Source organism: Aphis gossypii, unplaced genomic scaffold (genome assembly GCF_020184175.1).
Source record: "Aphis gossypii isolate Hap1 unplaced genomic scaffold, ASM2018417v2 Contig00260_ERROPOS192875, whole genome shotgun sequence".
Lineage (NCBI taxonomy): Eukaryota > Metazoa > Arthropoda > Insecta > Hemiptera > Aphididae > Aphis > Aphis gossypii.
Genome location: NW_026083047.1, coordinates 93,003 through 112,207, shown reverse-complemented (window position 1 = coordinate 112,207; position 19,205 = coordinate 93,003). Strand labels below are relative to the sequence as shown.

Genomic DNA, 19,205 nt, shown 5'->3' with positions numbered 1-19,205 from the left:
TTAATATTCGATTCACAACCAGATTACTAGAAACCACTATTAAACAAATTAAAATTTAAAAAGTAAACATACCTTGACGAAATGAGAGGTATTATAGGTTATTATATTAAATATAATATAATATTATAAGTCTATGAATATACCATTACAATTAACTAAATATTTTGATTTTTGATAATCACAATGTAGGTACACTATAAAAATAATTTGAGCATAGCGACTGTCAGTGAAATATTCAAATATCACGTACCTATAACATAGAGTAATACTACTACTAAATAATAATAGTACTCTATGACCTATAATGTATAATAATATAACATTATTTTCGAAAATTTTAAATTACATATTGGTACCACTGTATAGATTATAATGTTCAAACCACGAATTAAAATAATATACTGGATACCCAACGAGAGGTGATAAGGAGCTCCCAAAGTGACTTTTCATGTACAAAGGACTACTAGCGCTTCAAGGGAATTCAAAATATATTAATGTCGTTGTAATCAGGAATTGAATTATATAATATATATATTTCCTAGAAGTTTTATTAATTAATTTAATTCGTGGAATTTAAACGTTGACGGTAAATTATCTTGAAAAAAGTCGCCACTAATATGATTACAAGTGCTAGGTGTAGTTTGCAACAGCTGTTTTAGCGAGTCAATTTGGGTCCCAGAAAAATGGTTGTTTGTATAGGTCGTTGGGTATCCACTATATTTTAATTCGTGATTCAAACCACGGACTAAGCTGATATTATCCATGAACTCAACGTTTATAGATTATTCAAAATTTGAACTTCAAATGCTAATAAAAAAAAATTGTGCCTATGTATTATTATAATTTTTTAATCACTATAAGAATAACATATGAGGAACTTTGTATAAAATTTACAAGTATTTTTATAGGGCCAAAAAGATTTTATCGACACATAAAAAAACAATTTTCAGAAAAATTGAAAATTTCAGTTGTCTATAAATAGCTCAAAAAAAGTCAAAATATTTTGAAAATTAAATCACGTAAAGAAAACGCGAATCTTAATAACTGGTAAAATTTTCAAGTATCTACGACTTATACTTTTTGAATAATAACAAATATTTAAAATCGTCTGAGGATAAATCGTTATTGTTACGCGATTTCGTTAAAATTTAAAATTCAAACGCACTTAAAATTTTTCCTATAATGATGCTTCGAGTTTTCTCTATAGATACTTGAAGGTAAACTTATGGAAAACTTAGTGTTGTATTTTTAATCCTTAGTTATAAACACAAAAAATTTTATGATTTTTCAACTTCAAATAATTTGCAAATATTCATGGTTTTAACGAATTGTTGTCAATATTTGAACTTCAAATGCTAATAAAAAAAAATTGTGCCTATGTATTCTTATAATTTTTTAATCACTATAAGAATAACATATGAGGAACTTTGTATAACATTTTCAAGTATTTTGATAGGGCCAAAAAAAAATTATCGACCCTTCAAAAAAAATTTCTCAAAAAAATCGAAAATTTCAGTGGTCTATAAATAACTCAAAAAAAGTCAAAATTTTTTGAAAATTTAACTATATACGGATACCACTGACTTTAACATTTGGTGAAAATTTCAAGTATTTTCAGTGATAAGTTTTTGAATTACAACCATAAAAAAAAATCGATTTGGTCGAAAACTGGTTTTGCGTAAAATTGCCGTTTTTCCGTCATTTTTTTTTTGTTTTTCTCGATTTTTTTGAAAACTGTTGGAAAATGTTAACTTTTTACCTCTATAATGCACCAAGTGTGATGGCCGTAGCCAAATTTTAGTATGATTAGACAGAACCCAAAATAACCAAAAGAACAAATTTTTATTTTCTCTACCAACACAATTCACATCGAGAATATTGGTAGTATAAATATAAATATAACAATAATATAACGCACAATAATCATTAACATTTGTAAATTCTATACTAACTGTATCCTCATTTAGGTTACAATAATGTTTTGTTTCAATAAGTAATAATAATTAAACTAAAAACAATAATAATTGTACATGAATACTCACAGAACAGGTGAAGACGTCGATCGCTGGCCAGTGATGACGACCTGTGGCTAAATTAACAATTACGAGTATACAAATATCGTCTTCTGAGTGAAAAACAATATGACAAATATGAAATAATTACGCATATAATAATAATAATAATAGATAAATGAGAATAATAAAATAATTCCCTTTTGATTTTCTTATATACAATAATACAAAATATGGTGACTATAACAACGAAAATGATTTTATAACTAGTCTAAACGACACAGTTGTACATAACAAAAATTATAATGTCCGATGACGACCCTCGATGCTGCCGTTGAAATTGCATGACGAAACCCAAAACTGTTAAACTTAATCGTTTAATGGAAAACGGTTATGTGTCCCGTAACTTTCTCAAACGAATTAATAACATAAAAAACAACGATATATATATATAAAAACGATACGACACAAAAAAAACGACACCGAAACAGTTGGTTTTCGGACGATAACTGACACACACACACGTAACGGTATCGCGCGTCGCTCGTACTTCATGTTTATAATAATACGACTGAGCGATAAGACGACCGGCTGGCACCGATAAGGATTATACCATATTATATTATATTATAATTATGTAGGTATCGATTGTACAACTTGATTTAGAATAGCTGGCCGGCTGACCTTGTAGCGATTTGCATAAATAATAATTGTTATAGTACTGGTACATTACGATCAACACCAAGGATATTCACTTTTACATCGGAAACCACCCCCATTGTTTGAAATTGGAGCATTATTTCGACTAGTTATGCTGTACACAGACACAAAAACAAAAAAAAAAAAAAAAAAAAAAATACACCATTGTAAAATCAATACATTCATCACTTCGTTCAGAATCTAAAAAATATTTCTCATTAGATACTTTACTTATGAACCCAATATTTTAGCTAAGTATTAAACTTGTTATGATGATAACATGGTAAAAATTTCAAAGCTCAAACATCAACAAGTAAAACGCAATAGTATGATTTGTCTAGAAAATTGCTTAAGGTGGTAATAGCTGGTGACTCCACCCTAGTCAGATAATAATAATAATAATAACAGAATTATTGATATATAGACAAATTCTATAAACGATTATTATAGTGTTTGATATAAATCAGATAGGTAATCAATTAAACTATTAAACTGTTGTCCAGTCTGTCATAAGCTTATGGTATAAGTATTGATGCATGTGAATTTGTGATTTTGATTTGTAAAAATATTTAAAGTGTTTTTCATGAACGTTAATATAAATTAAAATATTTGCGATGTCTCCAAAAAAAAAATAGAACTATTAAAAGATGTACGGGAAGAGTAACTTTAAGTACGCGTATGAAAAAAGTTCGTAGGGACAATCAACAAAACTTACAGTAAGTATATAATATTATAATATGTTGTATTAGGATTTAATGAATTTTAATAATTAATCAATAATAAAAAATAGAATTTAAATAGGTTAAGATAACAATTATGAAATATAGTGTTGTTAAACTTTTATATTTTAGTTAGCATAGTAATCAAAACATAGTAGGTAGTAAGAAATGTAAATAAAATTAGTAATTAATTAGGTTAAAATAATAATTACGTAAGTTAAGGTGTAAATTAGTATAATACAATCGATAATTACTCAATTGTAAATTTAGTATATAAGAGATATGGTTAAGGCAGAAAAGGGGTCAGTGGTGGTGATCGTGTGACTCGATCACCACCGGACGTCGCGTTCAAATAAAGTATTTCACATCATTTTTGGTTATACTTTATTTTGGTATACATCCGAGTAATCGGAGTATACTGTTATGGTCTATGAGATATCTGTAAGATATCTACAAGATATCAAGGCTAAGTTAGTATAACCATGCCTCGTGTCGAGGGCAATGCGGTTGCTACTATGACCACATTGTGTCGGGATAGTAAGCGCACCAATAATTATAGTGCACTAATGATACATTTGAGATGTTATTGCACATTTTCAAATTCGTGTCCGAATTTGCAACAACAACCACAAGGACACCTGGTTTCACCCAGAAGGCGACCACACGAAGTAAACAAGAGACGCATCACGATATATAAGGGAGCCCGAAGACCAGCAACGACAGATGTACCAAAGCTATCAACAACTGAGCACTTTCACGTCACTCAGCCACTTATTTTATTTGTTACATGTATTTTATTTATATGCAATAAAGACATATTTCGTTATTAAGTTTAACTTTAATTCAAATTAACCATCTGGATTCAAATCTGATACTGGCACGCAACAATACGACAAATATATGTATACTATAGGTACCAATAATGAATATCTTTTTTATAAAAAAAAAATAATAATGATTTTTTTATGTAAAATTAAGTAGGTAAAGTAAATAATGATTGTAAATAACAATGGTAATTATTAGGGCTGGGATTTTAGTGTCCTTAAAATATCGTATTCATGATTTTGACGAATTTTTGTCAATTTTTGAACTTCAAATGCTAATAAAAAAAAATTGTGACAATGTATTCTTATAATTTTTGAATCACTATAAGACTAACTTATGAGGAACTTTGTATTAAATTTTAAAGTATTTTAACTCCGCCAAAAATTTTTATCGATATTTATAAAACAAAAAACTAAACAAAAACGAATATTCCAAATGCCTATAAATAGCATTAAAATAAGTAAAATATTTTGAAAATTAAATCATGTAAATAAAATGACAATCTAAATAACTGGTGAAATTTTCAAGTCTCTACAACTTATAATTTTTGAATTATAACAAATATTAAAAATCGTTTGAGAATAAATCGTTACCTTTTCACAATGTCATAAAAATTTAAAATTCAAACGCACATAACATTTTTTTATAATGATATTTGGTGTTTTCTTTATGGCCACTTAAAGGAAAACTTAGTATTGAATTTTTTAACCTTAGATATAAACACAAAAAATTGTATGATTTTTCAACTACAAAATTACTTGCAAATTTTTTAACTATAAACGTTTATAAAAAAAAATTGTAACTAACAATTTCTGATATTTTTTAACTACACTAAGAATAACTCATAAGGAACCTTGTATTAAATTTTCAAGTTTTTTTGGTCATACAACATTTTTTTATTTACCCTTCAAGGGGCTTCAGGTTTTTCAAAAAGAAATGCCCTCCTGTAGTCCACCAATAAGTTCACTCATAGATAAAATTATGTAAAACTTTATATTAGATTTTCAAGTATTTCAACTCAGCCAACATTTTTTCGTTAACTGGTTTTGCGTATAAATTCACGTTTTTCATATTTTTTTTTCGCGGCGAATTTGAAAACTACCAAAAATTTTTCAGTTTTGACCTCTATAATGCACCAATAGGATATTCACTTCGCTATCGGAAACCCACCCTGAATGTTGAAAACTGAAATATTATTTCGACAAATTATGGTATACGCACACGAAAATTTTTTCAAAAATTATCAAAATGCATAGGCTCAATTTTGTATTTCAACTAGTAATCCTGTAGTACACAGACACACAAAAAAAAAATAATAAACATCATTGTAAAATTAATATATTCATTACTCGTTTATCTTTAAATTCTAAAATATTATGTAATTATGTTCATTATATTATATAGAATTATAAATACAAATCAGCTATTAGAAACACCAGAACCAATGAACTTAGGTATATCTAATACGTCTGGTTTGACAGACCAACCTATTAATGTTGACTGCATAACACAATCGCAGTTGCAAACTTGTGGCTTTTCGCTTGTTAGTACGCCATGTAAGGATATAATTACTGATGTAAATAGTTCTGAAGTGGAATTGTTTGGTATATCAGACCCCAATGTTTCTGCTATTACTGACACAGCTTTACCTATTGAGTATGAAGATTCAAAAGAAGACGATACCATTATTACAAAGTACTTATATATTATTATTACTACTTACTAGGTTCTATAGGTATTACTACCTATGTTCTAAACAGTTGTACATACTTGTTTAAATATGTTAGCGATTGTAAATAATTTTTAGGTCACTCGAAGGTCGTAGGATTGTTGATATACAACATTTATTCGCACAAATTCAACAGAGTAAACATGACAAATTCGACTGTTCATTCATTGACATGGAATTTCAGAACGAAATTCGTAAAGGATTCAATTCAGTATTTAAATTTAAGTGCAAAATTTGTGGTATAAAATCTTCATTTTATTCAGAAAATATTAATGAATCTAAGTACTTAGGAATTAACCTTGCAGTTATTAATGGTACTTTGGCTGTCGGTATGTATTTTGGAATTTCAAACCAAATAAAATATTTACTTTATACCTGTATATTTTATAGTTTGAAGGTTAGGTTAGGTCAGAGGCGTATTAAGAATTATTTATTACTGATAAAAAAGACATCGAGCTTAATTTTTTTTATTTTGTGGGGTGTTCAGATATGGAGGACATCACCCCTAAAAAAATACGCTACTAATAATTAGGTCTATATATATTTTTAATTTTTTTAATATAATTTCTCTTTAAGTTTAAACAGGAATAGGTCAATCTCAACTTAGCGAATTTTGTGCCTCAGTAGAAATTCCCTCATTATCGTCAACATCATACTTAAATAATTTATCTACTGTGAGCGATGCTGTTAAGAGGACGTCTCACCCGTAATATTTAGCGGTGAAAACAGGTCTGCGAAAAACAAACGAAATGCTATTAAAAAATGGTTTTAGAGCAAAACTACCTATTATAAAATTTATAGAGCACAATATTTAGAAGACAACCTCATCGGCGTTTTTTGAAATATGAATTATTAAAAAAGTAACAGTTGTTTAAAAAATGTAAAAAAAAGATGTTTTTGTGCCTTTTATAACGAGCTTATAAAAATAGAATTATTTAAAATAGAACAAAATCCCGATGAGGTTGTCTCCGAAATATTGTGCTCTATAAATTTCATAATAGGTATTTTTGCTCTAAAATCGTTTTTTAATGATGTTTTGTTTGTTTTCCGTAAACATGTTCACGTTGTTCAATTTAATTTTTCATTGCCGTAATGTGCTGCCACCTGCCTGCCACCGCGATTTTCCCCCACTACCACAACTATCGTGTGGTGGCCGGTGACGGTCGGTCGATGGTTATCGGACGTTTCCAGAAATAGACTGAACTAATATAGTCAATATAGAAGTCATGATAATTATACGACTACTAATATAACTATATAGGTCATAACTCATAATAATTATTATATGACATTATTATGACTACTGACTACTAGCAGCTGTATTTTCAATAATTTGTACACAAATAAGACGTCGTGTTCAATTTATTTTCGATTTACCTACTACACAACTGACACAATCATTCCTCCTGGGTAATTCGATGCGTAATCACATCATTTCGTCGAGATTTTCGTGTCATCGTGTTCAAAATATTTTTGTGAATTTTTTTTTTTTATAATTATTTTCCATTTTATAAACAATGGCAAATAAAGAAAATAAACGAAAACGGAAACGGTCATCTAAAAAAATAATAACAAGTTCTCTTGCACTACGACGATGCAAACAAATAAAGTAAGTATGATTTATGAATATTATATTATATTATATTAGAAGTCACTAATGGCACATAATATAATTCATACTAGTTTCTATATAAATATAATATGGTATTATATTATTTAAAATAATAATATTATTTTTTTTTATATACCTAATTAGTACTGAAGGTACTGTGAGAGAAATCGATCAGGATACTTCTAATGCTGACTTTAGTTCTCCAATACAAAAGTAAGTTAAATAATTTAATATTATTATTTATTTAAAAATAATAATGTGGTTGACACATATTTCATAATATATTTAACTATTTGACCCTTATAGTGTTATAATTTTTAATAGTTCAGTAACTGATGAGAATATCCTGACCGATATACCGGTATTAAATGAAATATCTGCGATTGAAACTTCAGATGGCCTGCCAAATTGTAGTGTTGAGAATTGTAATAGTTATATTGAAATTAATACATTAAATTTAACTCCAGAACTTAAAAGTCCACTCGCTCAATCGAGTTTTATTGAAATATCAGAGAGTTCAATTATAAACTCCATTCAAACTTCTAACGCAACGTTCAATGAGCAAACTTCAAGGTAACTTTATTACCTAACTAACAACTTTATATAAATATTATTTTAGTTTATTTAGTTTATTATTTTAGTTAGTTAATTTATTATTATAACAAATTATAAAATACACCATGTGTGTGTTTTTTTTTTTTTTTTTGTTTTTGTGTCTGTGTACAGCATAACTAGTCGAAATAATGCTCCAATTTCAAACTATGGGGGTGGTTTCCGATGTAAAAGTGAATATCCTTGGTGCATTATAGAGGTAAAAAGTTAACATTTTCCAACAGTTTTCAAAAAAATCGAGAAAAACAAAAAAAAAAAATGACGGAAAAACGGCAATTTTTACGCAAAACCAGTTTTCGACCAAATCGATTTTTTTTTATGGTTGTAATTCAAAAACTAATCACTGAAAATACATGAAATTTTCAACAAATGTTAATGTCAGTGGTATCCGTATATAGTTAAATTTTCAAAAAATTTTGACTTTTTTTGAGTTATTTATAGACCACTGAAATTTTCGATTTTTTTGAGAAATTTTTTTTAAAGTGTCGATAACAAATTATTGGATGTACCAAAAAGTTTTGAAAATTTAATACAAGGTTCCTTATAAGTTGTTTTTAATGTAGCTAAAAAAAATTAAAAATCGTTAGTCACAATTTTTTTTTATAAGCGTTTTTAGTTCAAATTTTTACGAAATCTGTCGAAAACGCGAAAATTTGAAAGTAATTTTGAAGTTGAAAAATCATAAAATTTGGTACAAGGTTCTCCATACATTTTTCTTCAAATATCTGTAAAAAAAACTCTACCGGATTCAGACAAAAAATTTTTATGAGTGTTTGAAATTTAAATTTTTATAAAACCGCGTTAAATAACAGTTTAGCCTCAAACGATTTTTGATATTTGTTATTATTCAAAAAGTATAAGTCGTAGATACTTGAAAATTTTACCAGTTATTAAGATTCGCGTTTTCTTTACGTGATTTAAATTTCAAAATATTTTGACTTTTTTTGAGCTATTTATAGACAACTGAAATTTTCAATTTTTCTGAAAAAATATTTTTGAAGTGTCGATAAAATTTTTTTGGCCGTATCAAAATACTTGAAAATTTAATACAAAGTTCCTCATAAGTTATCCTTATAGTGATTATAAAATTATAAGAATACATAGGCACAATTTTTTTTTATTAGCATTTGAAGTTCAAATATTTACAAAAATTCGTCAAAAGCATGAATATTTGCAAATTATTTTGTAGGTATATTTCATAAAAATGTTTGTATAAGTAGCTAAGAGTTGATAATTTAATACAAGGTTTTTCATAAGTTTAACTTACAATTATTATAAAAGAACTTAAATTTTGTTGTATTCAGGCCATTAAAACATAAACCACCTTTTTCACCAACCACTAGAAATTATATCCTAGGCTGACAAATCATCTTCGTTCAGAATCGTTTTTCGTATACAATGATAACTATCATTGGATTCAAATTTAACACTCCTATAATATATAATAATGATCTATACGGCACCTAATGTACAGCAGAGCGGTACTCACTTGCCCGCTTTTTTTGAAAATGTGTATGACCTATAAGTTATAACGTTTATTAGTTAGGCAAAAAAACAGAATTGAAATATATAAAGCCTGCACATAGTTACTGAGTGTTTCCACTTATCGTGATCACACTGTATACACATATTACAAATCTTGTTAAAAATTGGTGTATATATTTAATATTTTTAATTTTTATGTACTATGTATGTAATATGTATGTATAATTGAGATTTGAAATGTTATTATTTTTTGCGTATCGTTTTAGGGTTGGTCGAAGAATTGTTGACGTTTTTTACATTTTTCAACAATTGCAAAATAGTGTTCATAACATTGCATTTGGATGTTCTTTTATGAACTCTGAGCTCATAAAAGAAATTCGTAATGGTTATTTTTGTACGTGGACATTTAAGTGTAAAATGTGTAATCTAATTACAAAAATTGAGTCTGAAAAAAGTGAATCATATATACCAATCAATAAAGCTATTGTGAATGCTACCGTTGGAATTGGAATAGGATACACTCAACTTTGTGAATTTTCCGCAATTTTAGAGATACCCTACCTTAGCACTAATACATACGGTAAAATATTTGATGAACTTAGTACAGTAATAGAACAAACGGCATGGGAACAGATGAAATTGGCGGGCATTGAGGAAAAGCAATTAGCGATAGAGGCTGGAGATATTGATACTGATGGTGTACCATTGTGCCCTGTAATTGCTGACGGTCAATGGGGAAAAAGGAGTTATAAGACCAAGTATGACGCGTTATCCGGAGCTGTAAGAATTGTTTTATCACATAATCGCATAAATAGTGAATTAGTTTAAATTATTATAATATAATTGTTATGTAGGCTACAATTATTGGTTTTCGTTCTAACAAAATATTATTTGTCGGAATACGAAACCGTTACTGTTGTATATGTGAAAGAGCTCATGCATTAAAATTGCCCACAAAAGACCATAAATGTTTTTTAAATTGGGACAAAGCTGCCACTGGTATGGAAGCTGATGGAATTTCCGAGGGATTTGCCAGAAGCATTGAGTTACATGGTTTGAAATTTAACAGATTAATTGGTAATTTTATTAAGTATAATTTTAATTTTAAATATAATAAAAATACTTATGACTCAATAATAAACAATAGAAACATAAAAAACAAATAAATATAATTGTCTTAGGAGATGGCGATAGCAGCGTTTTAAAAAAACTATTAGAAATAGTTCCTTATGGACCACACCAATTGGTACAAAAAATTGAATGTCGCAACCATATACTAAGAAATTATAGTACAAAATTATCTGCATTAACAAAAAACACAAAATATCCAACATATTTAAGACAGCTAATTACAAAAAACATTACTAAATTCTGTGTAGCTATTCGGAAGGCAATTCAATATAGGAAAAATTTAAATATTAACAATATTGCTAAAATAAAGGGTAATTAATTATTGAAACTATTTAAATTAAATAATGAGTAATTTTTTTTTCAAATTAATTAATTTTCATTATTTGTTTTTACAATATATATTAGGACTTCAGCATGACATTTCAAACAGCCCTTACCATGTTTTTGGACAGCATGTACAATGCGATTTATATTTTTGTAAAAAACCGGCTGATTGTGAAAATCATGTACCAGCTATGGAAAAATGTGGACTTATGCGTGATGTTAATTCAGTTTTAAGAAGAGTGGTTGAAAATGCATCAAGTCTTATATATGATGTTACAAACAACGCTTGCGAGCAATTTAACAGCGTTATAAATAAGTATATTTCAGGGAAACGAATAAACTTTTCTTCGAAGCAATCTTACAATACAAGAGTTCAAGCTGCAATTATTTCCTATAATACCAGTGGTAATTTTCTTAGAGCGGTTCATAAAAAAGTGATGCACAAAAGTCCCGGTATAAAAAAATCTTATAAATTCATACACTATTCGTGTACTATTATAATAACTATAACTAGGTATGTGTTTTTTTTAGGAATGGTTGGTAAAAAATTTTTGACATCCAAAAAGTACAAACACGAAAACTTAAAAAAAAGACGTATTTTTCGTTCTAAAAAATCAAAAAAAAATACAATACACCGGACCAGATGAATTTTATGGCCTCGCAGAACCGTTACCAATAGATGAGAGATGTTCGATAGAAGAATTAGAATTAAAAAAACAAAATTTTATTCAAACAATTACTCTCTCAAAGTATCAACGGGATACTTTGGAAATAGATACTCGAGAACAAAGTTCTAGTTCTAGGTGGTTTATTGAAAGGCGTAATCGTATAACAGCTTCTGACTTTGGGAAAATATGCAAGATGCGACAAACTACGTCATGTAAAAATATCGTAGCTAACAAATTATACAGTACATCTAGTACGAACGAGCCAATGGCATGCAAATACGGTAAGGACCTGGAACCAGTTGCCCTGGAATATTTTGAAAAAAATATGGGGACAACGGTTCAAAAATGTGGTTTAATCATTGATGAAGATTACCCGTTCTTCGGAGCATCACCTGGTGAGTTCAACTTAACTGCGAGTTTTTTCTCAAATTTAAACATATATATACAAGATTTTGCATAATATTTTAAAATATTTTATACTCTGAACGGAGTGATGAATGTATTGATTTCCCTGGTTTTTACCATTATATTTATATAAAATAAAAAATTAATCCTTTATCTTTTATGGAATTTTTAATTTAGATGGACTTATTGGGAATGATAGCATAATTGAAGTGAAATGTCCGTATTCGGCCAAAGACTATCCTACAGTTGAAGAGGCTATTAAAGATAAAAAGGTACATAATACATAAAAGACATTACCACTTACAATATATTATATATTAGTTACTAAAGCAATTTATTTTAAAACGATACTTTTTTTATACTAACGATTTCTTATACATAGGTGTAATTTGGGGGGGGACTTTGAGGGTATTAGCCCCTCTAAAAAGGTATTTTAAAAGATGACAGAACCCTCCACCTACGAGTCTGTTTCTTTTAAATATGAAAAGCCCATCCAAGTCAAAAATTGAAATTGCACCTATGTCCATATATGACCTAGTATATACCTATCTCGTACTTCTATAAATAATATTTTTAATTTAGATCAAGTTCTTAAGATTAAATGAATGCGGAGAAATAACTTTAAAAAATGATGATAATTATTACTATCAAATAATTGGGCAGTTGAGAATTTCCAAAAGAGATATCTGTCATTTTATTGTGTATTCACATAATTGGCAACATGTTGAAATAATCAAATATGATCCACAATTTTGGTTTGATAAAATGGAGTCTAAATTGAAAAAGTAAATTTAAATATATATATTACATATTACTCGTTCTTTATATTATTTATTACATATCACTGTATTTTTTACAGGTTTTATTACGAATGTTTATTACCGGAGATCGTTGACCCGCAGTTTGGTAAACGTTTTTTGACGAGCGATATCATCGACCCAAATTATATTATAACTGCTCAAAAATCCAAAATAAAGAAATGAAGAACATTTCATATTGTATTAAGTATTTCTTATTTGTATAATTAACTATGTAATTGAAAAAAAAAATGAAACTATAGACAATAATATTTATTCTATTAATTTGATATTATTTGTAATTGATCGGTACATTTCTTACTGATACCTGAATTATGTTTTTATAATTCTTACACCTAAAAGATTGTTTAATATATTTTTGAAACATATAACAAGGAAATTTTTTTTTTAAAACCACATTAAAAAAACAATTTTTTATGTATTTTGTAATACGTGATTAGCACTCAAAAAATAAAAATTCATAAAATATTTACGACAGTTAACTACTTACATTATGCTTAAAAAATAAAAAGTGATTACATTAACATTTACTAATCAAAACTATTTAAACGATACCTACTAATACCTACGTTTAAAAAAGAATAAAAACTCTAGTATGAATAAAACTTAAGTTACCTACAAGTAATAACGTAAAAAACGTATTTACTAAAAAACGTATAGATTCGCAATTACTTTATTTATTTTCATGTATTTTATAAAGTTATTGAGTTAAATATAAATATAAATCAAGGTATGTTGTATAATAGTTAGTATGCTACGCATTGTTCAACAATATTCTGGCAAACATAGCTTTAATTAATACATTGGTGGTGACTTGTGAGCTGGGAGCGAGCGCTCAGCGTGCTATATATTACAAAAGAAATAGATTAGCGTTGAGCAACAATTAACGCAACGGTTTGATATGAAACATCCTAAAGGACCGTTCATGAAGAAATAATGTGTCCGCGATTAGGACACGCAGACCCCGTAGCGTAGACAATGGGCGTGGTTACGGCATGCAACGGCGGCGGCGGCGATACGGCAAACAACGCTATCTCTTGAGCGTTGTATGTCAACACGTTTCCGCGAGACGTCCTCTTAATGACGCTCTTATCGAGGAGTTGAAAAAAGCTGGCGAAGAAGAGCGAAGATTAGCCATAGAAAGCGGAAATGTTGATGAGCAAGGAGTCCCTATGTGCACTGTTATTACGGATGGACAATAGTCCAAAAGAAGTTATAAGACAAAGTTCAACGCATTTTCTGGAGCTGTAAGATACATTTTAATTTTTATCATACAAAAGTGAAATAATAATTTTATTTTAGGCCGCAATTATTGGTTTAAAAACAATAAAGGTTCTGTTTGTTGTCGTAGGAAATCGCTACTGTTGTATATGCAAACGAGCTAATGTTCAAAAACTGATATCCCATAGCCATTTATGTTTTCTGAATTGGAAAAAAAACATCTACTGCGATGGAAGCCAATTCTATTTTAGATGGGTTTACACTTTACACATAGCCTCAGTATGCATGGTCTAAAATACAACAAACTTATCGGTAAATAATTTACTAATTAAATTAATTAAAATAGGTTGGAATGTTGTAAAATTAATTAAATTTATTAATTATTAATATATTTAAAAAATTAAATTTTATTTTAATTGTTTATAATATAAATTAGGTGATGGCGACAGTAGTATAACCAAAAGGTTAAACGAAGTGTTACCTTATGGAAGTGATTTTAAAATTAAAAAAATTGAATGTCGGAATCACCTACTAAGGAATTACTGCACCAAACTGATGGCACTCACGAAACGAACCGACTACCCAATAACTGTCAGAAAATGCATTGTTAAAAATATTATACGTTTTCGTTCTGACATAACGAAAGCAACAGATTATCATTTAAATAACGATTCATCTATTCAACAAAAAACTGTAGGTATTTTAACTAGTATTATAATTGTATATAATAGGTGTATGACTGTTACTATTGTTATTAAAAATTAAAAATATATGTTATACACCTATCTCAAAATGTTTCCATCATTTTATTAAATGTTGGTATGAATAGAAAGAAACCATTTTATAAAATAAATATTCTGTCCACGAAAATTATAAAAATAAAATGATTATAACTAACAGTTACCTTAAAACAAATAACGCTACCGATTATATGATAATATAGGTAAATAGCCAAATAGGTATTATTATTATTATTACTTATTTTTAGAACTAAGACGAGATATATCAAACAGCGTTTATCACAGACTTGGTGAACACAAAAACTGTGCTGAATATTTTTGTTCTGGTCCGAAATTGGGTGAAATAAATCTTGTTCCTGTTGCTGAGAAAGCAGGAATGATGGGACATATTCGGAATATAGTGTACAGACTATCAGTTAATGCAGATAGCCTTATAGAAAACGTAGACAATAATCCGTGTGAGCAATTAAATAGCTTGATTAATAAACATATTGGAGGCAAAAGAATAAATTTCACACAAAAAAATAACTACACTACTAGAGTTGAGGCAGCTGTAGTGGCATTCAATTCAAAAAACTACTCACGGATTGTACATAAAAAAATAGTTTTTAAAAGCCCAGGTATAAATTCAAAACATATTTATTGTTTTAATTATTAATATAATTAATTATAGTTTAATTAAATGTATATAGGTATGTTTGCTAAACGATATTTACAAAATATTGACAGAATTAGAAAAAATACAACTATAGTAAGGAAACGATTATTTGAAAGTGGAAAAAAACGATCTAAATTAACAACAACTCGATTTAGCGGACCGGGTATGCACTATGGCTTAGCAGAACCTTTAGATGATATTCTTACCAATGAAGAATTAAGTATAAAACAGAATTTATTTTTAAAAAAATTGGAAAAAGTCGATCGAAAAGAACTTGAATGTACTACAAAAGATCAAAGTCATAGCCAAGACTGGTACCATGAAAGACGAAAGAGGCTTACTGCGTCAAATTTCGGTGACATATGTAAAATGCGAGAGAATACAAGTTGCCAAAAAAAAGTATTTAGTCTTCTTTATGGGTCAAATATCACATCAAGAGAAATTTCTTATGGTATTGAAATGGAACCTCAAGGTAGAGCTCAATTCGAAGTTTTAAGTGGAAAGACTGTTGAGTTATGTGGATTATTTGCCGATAGTGAATTTCCTTTTTTAGCTGCAAGTCCTGGTAATTATTAACAGAGCCGTAACAAGCTCATTTAGCTCAATAATTTTCAAATGCAAAAGACACTGAACATAGTTCTACATTAAACTTATAATAAAGTTAGGTAATTGAATAGTTAAATATATTTTTTAGGTAAGACATTTTTGAATGCAACCTAAGTACTATATTGGTAGAACAATACTTTAATTTAAAAAATTTATCAAAATTTAACGCCCCCATTTCATTGGCGCCCGAGGCAAATGCTGCCTCAGTCGCCTCACCCTTGCTACGGCCCTGATTATTAATATGTGTTTTTGGTACCTACGTCCTACTTATTTTAAAAAAGTCATTTAATATATTACATTACATTTTATTATTCAGATGGGTTGGTTGGAGAAAACGGAATAGTAGAAATAAAATGTCCATTTGTGGCAATAAATACTTTAAACGCCGTTGAGGCTGTGAATAATAAACTAGTAAGTATTTTTTTGTATGCGTAATTTAATTATTAGGTATTATATTTGTTGCCCTATGGGCTTACTACGCTGCGGCGATAACGCCTGGTATGTGTAACATAGGCAACTAAATATTCGACTCCTGAGAACTGATGAAGTAGGCAACCCAAGACACAAGAACGACGACGTAGATACGAGGAGACCAAAATAACTGACAATTAAGGGACTAAGGAAATTGAATTTATGCACGGGACTGAGGAAGATGAATTTATTTATAATGGGGGGGATGTCTCGGTGGTCGGAATCGGTTTGGTGCAATGACCACCGAGCTCACACAGCTTGGGCAATACTTAATCTCTAAACTTAAAATTACGATGATGATGATGTGGATGATGTGGACGATGACTTCACGAGACCACCGACGGCGGACAGACTTGAAGACCTTGGCGGCCTCTCACACACCCCGGTGGGTGCTGGCGGTCTTACGCACCCAATGCAGCACCAATCCCAATCTCGGGCAATTGACTCGTATCGGCAAACGTTGTCTCAAGTCCCGAAGAATTAGTGTAGATAAAAAGGTACACGGTATTAATACCACCAGACAAACAAAACAACTCACGTGAATAGTGGCACGGTGTATAGTTTATTATAATAACACTGATCGCTTCTTGTCGCAATGACTTGGTCGATTCAAAATAATGATATATATATATATATATATATGCCGCAGTGCCAACGAGATTAACGACGACAATGCTTTAATAGCACCATTAAACATAAACATACAAATTATAATAAAATTAACGACACTTATTCAAAAAAAACAAAAGACTATAACGTATTGTATATCGGACATATTATTATATCTATATAAAAACAAAAATTGATAACAAAAGGGCGTTGGCCGCACAATCACAACAAAATATTGAACACATGACATTAAAACAAAACAATTATTACGACAAGTGACAACGATAACACTAATGATAACTTAATTCACGTAATAATATAATATAAATACCTAACGAGTAATGGTTGGGGACGAAGAAAAGGGAGAGAGATACAGACTAGTCGCCGCCGTGCTGTTATGCATATCGCATAATAACGATAACGATGAGCCGTGGCAACAATATTAATAAGCCAATATAATGTGTTTCTTTTTAGCTGAAATACTGCAACATCACGAATGACAACAGAATAGAACTTAAACGGGAGCATAAATATTATTATCAAGTTATGGGACAAATGCGAATAACAAATCGCAGACTGTGTTATTTTGTAGTGTATACGCCTAATTGGAAAAGTATACAAGAAATTAAATATGATGAAATATTTTGGAACACAAAAATGGCCGAACAACTTAAAAGGTAAAAATAAATTTGTATATTTATTAATTTTAATAGTAGCGATAACATAGTTATTAATTAGATTACAAAATATTGTAAAATTATTATTGTTTAGATTTTATATGGAGTGTTTACTACCGGAAATTGTCGACCCGCTTTATGGTAAACGCTTCGAAATCACGGATATCAGAGAACCCGAATATATAAAGGAGGCTCAAAGAAAAAAATTAAAACAATAATAATATCTAGGTATACTGTACGCAGTACGGGTATCAAATAATATTAAAATTCATAATATTATTATAATGTTGTTTTTAAATATACAAGTATACAATAAACCTGCCTGTAGAACAATATTTATTATAATATATTAATCAATAATATTTTCAATATTATATTTTTTTTGTTTTTTTTTTTTTTTATAAAGTAAAAAGGACTTAAATAAAAAAATATATTGTTGATCCCAAATTTGGAAAAAGGTTGTTAAAATCAGATATATTAGAACCAATTTTATTAGAAAAAAATAATTGAAGATGCGTTGAATAAAAAAACGAAAAAGAAATATTTGTTTTTACTATTTTGTATAATTAAATATTAGATTATAAAATTATAAAATTATGTATTTTTAAGTGTGTTTAAGTAGGTACAGGTTATTGTGCTCACTCCCCCCCCCCCCCCCCGACGGAACCCACCTTGCTGTGGTGGGGGGGCTTCCCTTACCGGAAGGTCGCGTACGAGAGGGACAACTACGAGGTTCCAAAGGGCAGGACGGGCTCTTAGCCCTGGCAGGCAGCCATCCTAGGTGAAGGTAACACTGAATACAAATCCCCCTGGCGGCAGGGAAAAATGCATGGGAGACCACCCATCAAAAAACACAATATGGAAAGCACCAGCCTAAATATTGGTACCACCCCAGGGGCCTCGGAACCCCAGGGGTCGGCAGTAGTGGGTGGATCCGGGGTAAAAGCCGGGTCCAATGTAGCGGGCCCACTGCGGTCGTCATCTTGCGACCGTGAGGGTGCGGGGGTGGCCAGCCAGGCCCCCGTTACTCTAACTACTACCGGTGCTGAGACAGTCGTGTCAAATAAGGATTCGCAACAACCCTCCTCCTCAGGCAGCATAGGATCTTTGGTTTCAGCGATGAGTTCATTGAAGAGCCAAATCATCGGGCAACAAAGCGTGCTGAGCCTCATGCTGGAGAAAGC

The 19,205-nt window shown here is 29.6% G+C and overlaps 2 protein-coding genes across 2 annotated transcripts; both read left to right on the top strand.

The window, feature by feature from the left end:
- The first annotated feature begins 5,602 nt into the window (after positions 1-5,602).
- Positions 5,603-8,173, top strand: LOC126553560 (uncharacterized). Its single transcript, XM_050208705.1, has 5 exons — positions 5,603-5,950; positions 6,063-6,313; positions 6,570-6,690; positions 7,741-7,809; positions 7,921-8,173. The coding sequence occupies exons 1-5, from the start codon at positions 5,640-5,642 to the stop codon at positions 8,171-8,173; spliced, it is 1,005 nt and encodes a 334-aa protein (XP_050064662.1). The 5' UTR covers positions 5,603-5,639.
- Positions 8,174-10,277: 2,104 nt separating this feature from the next.
- Positions 10,278-18,290, top strand: LOC114128403 (uncharacterized). The gene is made up of 12 exons (XM_050208704.1): positions 10,278-10,473; positions 10,548-10,770; positions 10,875-11,128; positions 11,899-12,211; positions 12,399-12,493; positions 14,512-14,572; positions 14,697-14,957; positions 15,249-15,620; positions 15,693-16,223; positions 16,581-16,675; positions 17,819-18,021; positions 18,116-18,290. Exons 1-12 carry the CDS (start codon positions 10,327-10,329, stop codon positions 18,237-18,239), a joined length of 2,679 nt encoding a protein of 892 aa, XP_050064661.1. The 5' UTR covers positions 10,278-10,326; the 3' UTR covers positions 18,240-18,290.
- Positions 18,291-19,205: the final 915 nt, after the last annotated feature.